The following is a 12,334-nucleotide window of genomic DNA, read 5'->3' as shown; positions in this document are numbered from 1 at the left end:
AACTATTTCAACATACAGACTGTAAAAACCTTAAAACAGTAATTGAAAAGAAAAGATAAGTCAAACCGTTGACGCCATCATGACATGGATCTCTCTCACAAGTTCTATATTCATTTCCCAAATAGTTCTCCCGAACAGCTGGTTACCTCCTTAGATACAGAAGACATAAATAAAGGAGGAGACTTCAAGCTAGGCAGCATGCATCCACACACCCACACACACTCCTCATCACTCTGCCAACCCCTTACACACAAACCATACACACTCCTGATGTGGTCATGAGTGCAAATTTGTCCTCAAACTCACCCGATTTCTTGTGTGTCGGCTCATGAGCGAGGTTGTGGAATGCCAGTCTGCTCTTATAAACACACACTGCAGACAGTGATGAAGCGGGTCTACCCAAACTGGGAGTGTCTTACTAGGAAACGTCTAAACGAATTAGTGAATAAGAGAGTGCATTCCTGCCCTCCCCTCACCACTTGGACCATACTCTATCACCACAACCAACACCTCTCCCCCTCCTCTCTCTGTGAGAGCTCGTGGAAGAAATCCATTTATGTCGTTTAGTGGCCCGTCTTGTTTTTGCTAACCGCAGCAAATAATATCATCCCTGAATAATTCACAAAAGCTTTCGCACTAAAAGCCTCTGATAGTTGTTCCACAGGAAAGAACACTAAGAGCTGGACAATAATGAGGCCCTGAGTGTTGTGTGCACATGAAACACAGACACAAACTGACACAGTATCAAGCGAACACCATACCGTACGTATGCACACAGACAGACAAAAACCACCAAGCATGTTCAAGTACTCTCTAACCAAGAAATTATGAAAAGTGCAATGGTTAAGCATGCCTTGCTGCATCTCTCTCCAACACAGGCTTGTGTTCAGGTGAAGGTCAGAATCAGAGTGGGTCACATGATAATGACTCTGAACACAGAACTGTCAGGCAGACACCTGTATACATGTAGCTGCTCTATACTGGCCTTATTAATTACACAAAGGAAAGTTCAAATATATTTTATCATCATCTCTGACAACTACTAAAACACTAATAGACACCTCTGTATATCTGTATAATTATATGAGTGTAGACAATTATAGTACAATAACAGCCACTGAGTGCATACATATTTGGCAGTACAAAGTAATCCATGGTTTTTGCAGCAGTTACCAAGTAAACTTAAAAAAGCAATTTTTAAAGACCTTTACAATGCCACATAGAATGCAATTTAAAACCTGTTTCACTGTTATACTGGCCAAAGTATGAAAGTATGATAGGAATCCACTATGGAAGACATGGCCTCAAATCATTTATTATAATTTTAGTACTTCTTAGCAGTATGTAACAATCATTCTTAATGATATATTTAATTTAATAAGCACAACCTGGGCCAAGGAAAGTGATAACAAAGGATGGATGAAATAACCAATTGAAAAGTATTAGTTAATCCAAGTTTATTTCAGTTTATAACCAACTGCCTACAGCAGGCAAAATACTTTAAGATTTTTAAGACTTTTTAAGACCTGCAGATACCCACCTCTCTGCACTACTCAGACAACAGTACAGTTTGCCTATTTCTTCTCTATCTGGTGAGCTATTTTGGAAGACAATGATTAATCGCGACACCCTCCTGTATAGATTTCACTCCACCCAACCCTCTTGCACATGACATGGTACAAAAAAGCCGGTCTGTTTGGATATGCTGCCATTGCCCAAGTGCACATGACCTACCAATTGAGTTGGTCATTATGTTTGCAGCATTAAGGGGGATATGACAATTTAAGTTCTAACCCACCTGGACAATACAGATGTTTCCTAGTAACAGAGTTCACCTTTAAATCAACTTTGTGAGCTTAAAAAATCCTTACATTTCAGTAGTTAAACTCCACTTTGTAAAATCATGTTTTTATTGAAATCAGTTTATTGTAAAGGGACTTTACTCTACACAGACTTAGTTATTTACCAAGCTGGTACTACCTTGTCCAGGTCAAGTTGGGGCTTACCAAAATCAGCAAGCTCAAGAGGTTGAAATATGATCCATTAATGCTAAACTGTACATACCTATGACACCTGGGATGCATTAAATGAAGCACTTGCTTCTTCTTTTACATTATCTATTTTCCCCTAACCCATACACATAGGACATACAGAGCACAGAAGACAACAACCTTAATTATTGGAAAGCACTCAGTCCCCTGGAAACTGTAAAATGGGTTAACGATAGCCAAACCCGGAAATACTTCACTAAAAGCATTCTTAGTACAGAATCATAAAGACTTAATAGATCATGTCGCAGACACATAGAATAGTAAGGATCTACAACTCGTGCTGGAGAATAAGACAATACAGGATACAATAATCTAAATATTGTCAACACGATTGTAGACTTGAACTCCTTTCAGACTTCATTTGCATCCTAGTGAGTAGTAGTAGCAAGTATGCTAGCCATCATACACTCTTTGTGTTACAATGTTGAGATGAGTGAAAACAATAAAAAATTCCCTTCCCAGCATCAACCCGTTTGGCTGTCAGAGTGATAGACAGACAAAGACAGGGGGCTTAATCGATCCCCCTCATGTAGGGAAGCATCTAGTGGGATGGTTTGCACTTTAAAAGACAGAATTGTGCAAGGTGCCAAGATAAAAATCAGATAGTGAGCTCATTACAAGCACATCCACATAGTCAGGGTTTTTTTTATATCTAGATCAGCAGAATAAGGTCTGATATCAGATCATATAACATGATCCTACTCATAAGCAGCAGAAAGACTGACCATCTAAAGGGCACAGTATTGGAGGAGTGAGTCCCAGCAACCCTTCTCTAAGAGAACATTGTCTCATCCCTGACAGATAAGGTTGAACTCAGGTCAAAAAGGTTTGTTTAATATAGAAATGATGAATAAACAAAATGACTATCTGCTTAATCATGCCTAAGTAAAAGACAAAAAAAGTGTCTACAAATCGGTTCTGTCAAGAGATTCTTAGTCATATTTTGAAGTTTGACAAGAACAGTGGGTGTCTCGAGTGTCACTGCTGAAAGAAACAGTGAAAAAACGAAAACACAACATTACAAAACTCAGTTATTGCTGATTCAAAGGTTTTGTGAGCAACCATGTAAGAAAATCCATCATCACCCCGATCAGGTTTAAGCTGGATAGTGCATTGCCAGCTAAATAGTAGATGATAAGTGTTATCTATGCTGCAGAGGTTTACTAATGGATGTATGGTTTTAAATGACAGAACAGCAAAGACTCTACAGCAAGGTTATTATAGTGAAATTAAACAATAACCAAACACAAAATGTAATAAATACATAACGCACACACACACACACACACACACACACACACACACACACACACACACACACACACACACACACATATATATTAAAAAAAAAATCCATACTGTACACACACGCATACAAAAAAAAACATACATAAAAGAAAATGCTTCACCTAAACCCTGCTTTGTGACAACAAATTGGCAGACTCAGAGACAAACAGGTACCTGTAGAACTGCAGCTGTCGTTTGGGGCTCCCATAACGAGCGCTGAAGACAGGGCAAAGGAGGAAAAAGGAAAGTTTTGATTAATATAAGCAGGAAACGGAAGAAGTTAGTAGCGGATGAAATTTGATAGAGACATTAAGGTGACAGAAGATGTTGACTAATAGCCAAAGACACTACAAAATGTGGAAGAGTAAAGAAGGAGGAAATAAAAAATACTGCATTAGAAATGACACAGATATTGTGTATTAAATATAGCATTTACAAAGCAGTGTTTGTTCAAAATGTTCAACGGATTAAATTATGTATTCTGGAAATGTCTGAGCAATATGACCCTAACACACAATCACTGCATAGTCTAAACAAAAAGAGTTATCCTGCTACATTAATTGTTAGTACTGCATGTTTGAAGACAAAATAAAAAATCCTCCAGGTGTTTGCACAAATCCTAAATTTTACAAGATCTGAAAATTACAACAAAAAAACTCTTACCGTACGTTTCCTGACTTGTGTACAAAACTGCATCTTAATTACATCCAGTTACCTGATCTCAGAGTATCTTATCTAGATACATGTTTTATACTCCGATCAAACTATGAGGGGGTAAACTGGATAAGAAACAATTTCAGATATGTTAAGATATTGTTACAATTTACATATACATAAGATGTCTTTTCCTTTAATGCGTGCCTGTAAGGTTAGGTACAGACAAGTACAAGCCAAACAGCACTCCATTAGCAGTTTTGAAATTAAGTGTGTGCCAACAACACAAGTTATGATGTTTGAGTTCATTGAGCACAAAAAAAATATTTTTCTGATCACTGTTTATTAATCTACTTTAAAAACACTGTATATACTGTAGTTCCTAGTTATAAATTTTTTTTTCAAATAGAGCTTTCAAGTTTAGACTAGAAATCACTCAGCTTGGCAAAGCCCTAGTTGAATCTGCCACCTGCACCTCTGAGGAATCGCTGTGTATTAAGCAAGACACTACAACATCCATTACCTATTACTGCTTTGTTTCATATGGAGTGCTTCCCTCAATAAAACTTTAAAGTAAAGTGTAAATGCATGTGCTGATGCAAAATACCAAGAGTCATACATGACAACACAGAAAAAATAGTAACTATAAAACAGAATTGTAATATTCCATTTTCACATAAATATTTGACAGGGAGTCCATGTCCTGAGTGTTTCCCAGGCATTATGGGGCTGCTATACTGTGTCGCACATCTTCCCAGTGAAGGCAAATCAAAATGTTATGTTAAAATCCCATCCACATTTATTGTTATGTTACTCAAGTAAAAGTCAAGAGTCCAATAGCTTTAATAAAGTATCACAAAACCTAAAGCTGACAGCCACTGCTGCCCATCTGGCCATAATCGAGGCAATGTGAAACACGCCATAAAGCCACTTGAGAAGAAGAATGGAACAGATGCTTTTTAAGATGATGGGTCTCTGGCACCACGTGGTGGCGAAACATCAGAGTGCAGGATTAGGTTGGGGGTCAGTAGTCTATGTCCATGACGTTCCACTTCTGGGGTTGCTCCGTTGCCGACGGAAATCCCACCGGATTTCACTCATTTAGGCCGGATATCCGTTGCCTTGGACTTTCTTTGTGTTGGCATTTTAAACTCCGGTCGATTTATGAGGACTATGGTTAACCTTAGTCCTCATAAAGGTAAATCCAGACAGCTAGCTAGACTAAATGTCCAATCTGAGTTTTCTGTTGCACGACTAAAACAACTTTTGAACGTACACATGTTCCACCAAAACAAGTTCCTTCCCGAGGCTATTTTGCAGAGGTGCCAGTACTCCGTACGGCGATTAGCACCGCCCAAGACGATTGTGACTGGTTTAAATAAATGCCAATAAACCAGAGCACGTTTTTCTCCCATCACGGAATGCTGTGTGGACTAGCCAGACCCTCCTCCGCAGCGCTGGAGGTAGGTCTGGCAATGCGAGACTACGGGGTCAGGCACGTAATGGTTAAACCACTACGGAATAAACATTAATTGTGATGTCCTTGGTAGTGACCTAAACAATGTCAAGTTTGCATGTGTATGTGTGACAGAAAGACAGTTTGTGTACTTATTCTTGGTTGCACTTCAATAATTCTTTAGCGGTCCGTGTTTGGCTTGTTTTGTTGAGATCACAACACACTTCATAAACATATTTCACCTAATAGTAATTGACCAAACATTTTGACTGCTGCAAGGTTTTAGGTGATAATTAGAGTAACTATGAGACGCTGAGTGAACACACCTAAATGTTTGTTTAGCACAGTATGGAAACCACTTACTCTGATTTATTTTTTTCCATTGAAACAGTGTTGCGCAACAGACAGCAACACAGGTTACGGGTTGAATTTACTAAGCAAGCAGATTGGCAAAGTGGAACAGCATGAGCATGATAATGTAATAATGTCCTTTTTTGGGTTGCTTTGCAGTGTAGGCAGTTGTTGCCAATGATGGAATAGCAACTTTTACTGCAGGCGTTTCCGCCATTAAATAAGGCTTTCACCATCTGAAGGGACATGCATCTGCATTTGTTGAACAGCCAATAGGAAAGCCCTCTCTCTAAAATGATCTGTGATTGGCCAAAGTCTTCCGTCACAGGCTAGATTTTCTAAAGCCTGAGAACAGAGCCAAGAGGGGGTGCAGAAGTCTAGTTGTCTCTCAGACCACTTAAATTACAATATGCTGAAAGGTCATTATGGAATGTTTGCCCATTGAGGCAAAAAACCTTCCTACCAGGAAGCTTTAATTGATACATCCTCAGTAACTGGAATGCGAGCATACATGCAAATGTACGGAAATGGTTTGTGTCTGTGTACATAGTATACGCCCATAAACTCACCTGTAGATCATGCCCGGTGAGCCAGTCTGTCGGAGGGAGAGGCGAGCAGGGGAGTCTGTGGTAGATTCAGGATACATGGAGGCAGGAGGGAGGGGGTGTGGCCAGCCTGCCAGGGGTGGTGTTCTTTCACCGGGACCTCAGGGTACAGTATTACCAATCAGGGCCTCTGGAAAAGGAGAGACAGTATCCTTGTGTTAGTCAGTGGCTGGATTTTTGTTTCTGCAACAATATAACCTCAGCTTTTTCTGACACACACAATAGTTGACCAGCCCTCTCAATTGTACTTGGCCCACCCATGTTTCATGTTTTATTTACCATTTATCTAACTATGTATCTATCATTACAACAAAACCCCCATACTAATCTATATAAAAATAAGCCATACTATGAAGATCCCCACAGCCCTCTCAGTCTAGCCCTATTTCACATCTGTGGGTAACAATGCACCCACAATTAGGGTCAAAAGAATGAAAAGGCTACTCCCACCCAACCAGTAAAATAGTAATTCACATATCTAAGGCCAAATGTCTTAATATTTTAATGCGATTAATCTGTCACATCACTTTCAAGAATTGTGGTCAAACATATCATTTTCACCCATTTATTCTCCTCAGCAAGAGATCATATTAATCACACTGATGGACTGCATAGATTGGAGAAGACTGAGGCAAAAAGTAAGGCAACAACAGGTTATGCCATGAGATTTCTCACATTAATTGTCCACAATTTCCACCTTATTCACTTCAGTAACCAGTTAAGCATGTTCAACCACTAACACTAAAAGACTGCCAATGAAAATATCTTGTGTATTTGATAAGGATCAACATGTCCGATATCAGGTCAGGAGCATAAGTAGGTATTTAAACAATATCAGGGAGACTGGGCTCCACAATGACCCTGCCTGGAATGATACAACCGGTCGGGCCATCCAGTTGATCAATGGCCATTTGGTCTAAAGCAAGGTGGATCTCAAGTCTCTTCTAAGCAAAGAGTAGTGCACGGGTAGTGCAGGATGTACGGGTGGTAAATTACGGGAAAACCACAAAGTCCATCAGCTAACCTCATAAGGGACTAGATTCAGATTTGCTTTAACACAATTTCAAATGTTGCAGCATGGAAGATTACCAAAAGGTGATCCGATAAATGTGCCACTTGTGAGACCATGTCACTTTTGTTTTGGTCTTTGTTTACTTGCAATTTTGGAACTGAACATCAATATAAAACTATATTAAGTAAAACATGAACTTGAGAATTATAGTCAGGAAGAGAGGGGTTAAGTAAATTTGTTTGACATTGTATCACCTTTTTCAAAGGATTGCTACAAGCCTCCACCACTAGATGGAGTCATGTCCTCACTCTGCGGACATGAGCTGAATAAATAAATGAGACCAATGTAACCTCTGTAGTTTCTCACAGCTGTGAGTTAAAGATTTTAACATCTTTGCAGTAAAGGCTTGGTATACCAGTCTGGAATACAACTATGTATTAAGAGAGAAGCATAATCGCATCACAACACAGAAAAACACTCTGGTCCTTCGGTAAAATGCAGCACAAAGCCAGGCAGACAACATGCAGCCCACATACTGTATATTAAGATCTTGATTCTACTTTATCATCCTGGTGTACTGTACATATGTGTGTGCACATCACGACAGCAAACCGTGGCTGATCCACTGCTAAGAGACTTAATTCTATTAATAATTCAAAGTGTCTGGCCACTGCTGTAGAGAGGGCTATAGGAAGAGAGCTGGGCATCATTGAGGGCTGGGTGGGTCATTACTTAGGTTTAAAGATTAACACAAGTTTTTAATACCTCATCAGAACATTTCAAGTCAACATTATGGCCTGAGAGGGAGGGGAGTGGTACTGCTGATATTTTAGCCCAGTTTACTCGAGTGGATAAAATCAAATGAGGAGAGCCGCAGAGAGAGTGGCATCTATGTCACCCTGACAAAGCCTTGAGCTGAGCAGAACATGCTACCCTATTTCATCAGTGGCTGCACTCACATGAGTCATGGCTTGTAACTGACATCATAATGATAACATGAAGGTGACTTTCTCTTTCCATCAATTTCCCAGGCGGCAAATAAGGTACCTCATGTTCCCAAGGACTTATTTAACGCTCCCTGCCCATTCATTTTAATTATGACGCAATGGAACACCAGTCAGACCTGCTATCAGGTGATGATGATGGCATGACCCTGATGGGTAAAAAGATCTGCTAAATCCTCTTGGATCATCGGTCATGGATGCGGACCAAAGGATACGGTGGGTTGAGTGGGGGGCTATGAAAGCACTTCAAGTAGTAGGGTATATTGTAAGGATTTTCTGCTTTCCTCTGGTAGTAACTCAAACTATCCACTAAGTTAATCACATACACAACCACTGCCTTATCATAATTGCTGGCAGCAGCACTAGTTACAATATAAAAAGGATAATATTATAAGATTATTTTTAAGTTTTACGCAGCAAGGGCATGATACCGATCCAAATAGAAGATGCCGATGATTTTAACAAGCCAGACACAATCAAATTCCAACACAATAAGAACATACTCAAACTCATGCATAGTTGTGTTGCAGTTAAAGTTGCATTTGGGTCCATTTGTACTGTAGTTTTGCTCAGTTATACAAAAAAGATAGTCACGGAAACTATGTCATATCTAGTGAATGACAATTATTGGTCAACACCTAAACTTTAACATTAGGCAATTACCAGCCCCATTACATCACAAAACAAAAACCACTTGTCTTTTTCGGAGTGCCTTGAAGTGAACAGCAGAGTGGAACCTGACCTGTTCAATAAGTGAATGTTTGCATAAATTAGGGCCAGTGCCTACTTTTGCTCTCTCTACAGTTTAATGTAGTAGGTTATCGGCTGTTTTAGCATTAAGATACTGTACAAAACATTTTATGTTTACACCTGATCACTGACTGTGGCACATTGCAGAGCAATGCACCAGTCCCTCACAGAGACGATGCCTGTAGTGAGCTGCAGTTGGAGAGGATGCTGCTGCTGCTGCTGCTGCTGCTGACTGCAGCAATGCGGTACACTACAGGCTCGTCCTGGCTCAAGTTAGAGGGCTCAGATTTACTGCACTAATGGTCCAAGGTGCACTTTGCAGATTAAAACTGCAGAGAGACAAAGAGATAGACACACGAAGCACAAAGAAAATTGCAGAGTGAAAGGAGTCAATATTGGAGTACAGCAGCCCTGTTTCCTGTCTGTTGATTAAGATATACATTCAACATAAAAATAGTATAACTATGCTTGCTGTGAAACAACACTGTCATCTGCTCCCGTTAACATTTCTTCTTTATTGCATTAAGTAAAGTACAATGTTTTGAGCCCAAATTGTCTCTCTGTCAAATACAGAGGAATCCATCAGTGTCATCGGATGAGAAAATGTACAGTACCTCTCACCGCTACCCTGCAGCAGGTTAGCAACCCGCCCACACCAACGCAGCCGCTTGCATTTTTTAAGTAGTGTCATTGTTTATCTGAACATGGCCGGAAGCATTGAGAGTTATGTGTTTTCAAAGTGTGTAACATATAATTTCAAATTGTCTTACTGTAATACAGCACACAGGAATGAGCACTATTTATCAGCCTAAATAAAAATAAACCCTTATAGCATGAAGGCTGCAGGTTAATGAAATATTTCTAATCAGCTTATATTATTTAGAACTGATCAGGGTCATTACATCATCATTAGTAGTATTATGTACTCATTGGTTACCTTTAAATATCACAAAAATATATTCCAAAATCATTACATATGATTTTTGACAGTTAATTGAAACCTTGTGTTAACTTACTGCAGTTTTTAGTAAATGTTCTCAATAATAGTGGCCAATGTTATATCCAATGTCTTGTTCAGTACAGATCTTAGTCTCAATAACTTCATTTTTAGGATCCTAATCTTATGTTTGTTCTTGTCATATATTTGGGTAAAAAAAATTATGAACTTCAAGGATTTTTTAAATTGTCAAATATGGATATCAGTATCGGATTTAAAAACGGGCTGTAATAGAAACTACAGATGTATTACATTACAGCCAGAGGGGGGTGGTAGTCAAAGAAGAACAATTGGGTAGAATCAGGGAGATGTGGCCTTGTTGTACCTGATCAACTGAAGCCATTAAAAACACATGCAGCTCTATAGGCCCTGTTAAGCTTGTCTCATACACCCCAATCTCTTCCAAACAAAATGCAAAATTGAGTCACAAAAGGCTGCTCTTCACTCTTTCCATCTATAAATCCACCTACACCCAGCCTAAGTGAATTCCCTCTTGAGACAGGGCTTACGTGAGCAAGGCAGGCAGGCAGGCAGTGCTGGCCTGGAAAGCACAGCACGGTGTTGTGTAGTATGTTGGCAGCTGCAGAAAACACACAGACCCGAGCAGATGGCTGCAGAAGAGGAAGACAGGCTAACAGACGAGAACTGCCAGGGATATCCTACATGGGAGATCAGTCAGGCAGAGAGAAGCAAACCCAACCTCGTTCTCCATCAGGCTACAAAGAGGATTCAGACGGAATCTCCTCTTTTTTTAGTGACATCTATCCAAGGATGAAAGTCAAAACCACGTAAAGATGTGATCCATGTCGGAGCATCATCTTTACTCTCATCAGACAGTTTGTGATTTCATAAATGGTTTCCTCTCTGTTAAGCTGTGGATGGCCCTTGATTACAGAAACAGTGCAGGCCACTGGCTGCCAACAGAGAAAAAAGCTAGCAGCAATTTGCATGAATAGCCTATTTATACAGCAAACCTCTGATATAAATCCTCCTCCTCCCAGTTAAAAGAAATTAAAAGCACAACTGAGAGTTCATTAAATTCTAGGACAGCTGCAGCTGTTTTACACACAGAGGTTTATCACGTTATGATAAACTTTAAACCATGCCCATCATCAGCTGCTTTGACTGAGCCTAGAGGTCAGCTGCAAAGTAGGGCTGCCACCTCTTAGTCGATTAGCCGACTAATCGGTCGTTTTGGTCTTAGTCGACTAAGATTTCTTAAGTTGATGAGTCATTTTTTATGCTTATTCATGCTTAATTACTCATTTCCAAGAAACTTATGAGCACATTTCTGGTAAACACAAGATTTAAAGTGGTGCTTTTGCAGGATTAATTGTGGAGAAACTCAGTTTTACAGATGGTTCATTAACTACATTTATATTGTGCTTTTCTAGTCTTAATCACCTCTCAAAGAGCACAGCTCTGTCGATTACATCAACTAATATGATTTTGTCGATTAATCGATAAGTGTTAGTCGACTAAGAATTTCTTTAGTCGAGGACAGCCCTACTGCAAAGGTCTAATGTAGAGCATTACACATTGAAGTTATAATCCCCAAGACTTTTATTACGTAAAACCTCATTTTTTATAATATTTGCAATCTGTGTTTTTTTCATTTTTAGCAATGGTCATGTAATAATGCAGTGGTCAGTCAGGTGCAGCCTCTAGTATAATTTATGCAGTTTCTCTTTAAAAAATAATTTAGTAACAACATACATTTAAAAACTTTTTTTTAGATAATGCTATATTTCCTCATTTTGATCCTGTTCCATGACCCATCCATGTCCAGAAACCTTACCTAAAAAAGTAAGGCAAAAATATAACCAAGCTTTTTCCCAAAGCTTTTGTGTATAAATAAGCCATGAAGTAACCCTATGAGGTGTAATGCATATTTCCCACTAGCTGGTTATTATACAGTATGAGATGTATGGTCCCAGGTTGCCTGTATCACTGACAGCATAAAGATGAATCTGCGTCTTTATGTCCTTGCTCAACATTTCCTTTATGCTCATTAAAATACGGTGCTTCAGAAGCTCCTACAGAAATACCATCCATTACAAACACAAATCAGGTTTACAGATCACCTGGAAATATGAAAAGATTGAGTAGCATATCACAAGCGAGTTGGCAAGGGACTGTACTGCTAACTTGGGCCTGTGATGCTAAA

The 12,334-nt window shown here is 39.4% G+C and overlaps 1 protein-coding gene across 6 annotated transcripts in view; it reads right to left on the bottom strand.

Annotated features, from left to right (window-relative positions):
* Positions 1-12,334, bottom strand: part of kcnab2a (potassium voltage-gated channel, shaker-related subfamily, beta member 2 a) — a 100,964-nt gene that overhangs the window by 51,447 nt on the left and 37,183 nt on the right. For 3 of the 6 annotated variants that reach the window (XM_031301636.2, XM_031301635.2, XM_031301637.2), the window contains exons 2-3: positions 6,369-6,534; positions 3,513-3,554 (exon numbers count right to left, since the gene is read on the bottom strand). In XM_031301636.2, coding sequence (XP_031157496.1) covers positions 3,513-3,554; positions 6,369-6,445 — 119 coding nt within the window. In that variant the 5' untranslated portion in view covers positions 6,446-6,534. The remainder of the gene's footprint in view (positions 1-3,512; positions 3,555-6,368; positions 6,535-12,334) is intronic. The other 3 variants (XM_036002459.1, XM_031301638.2, XM_036002460.1) reach the window with 1 other exon arrangement.

Source organism: Sander lucioperca, chromosome 6, assembly GCF_008315115.2.
Source record: "Sander lucioperca isolate FBNREF2018 chromosome 6, SLUC_FBN_1.2, whole genome shotgun sequence".
NCBI lineage: Eukaryota > Metazoa > Chordata > Actinopteri > Perciformes > Percidae > Sander > Sander lucioperca.
The sequence above is the reverse complement of the archived record's forward strand: the minus strand, read 5'-3'. Positions and strand labels throughout refer to the sequence as shown.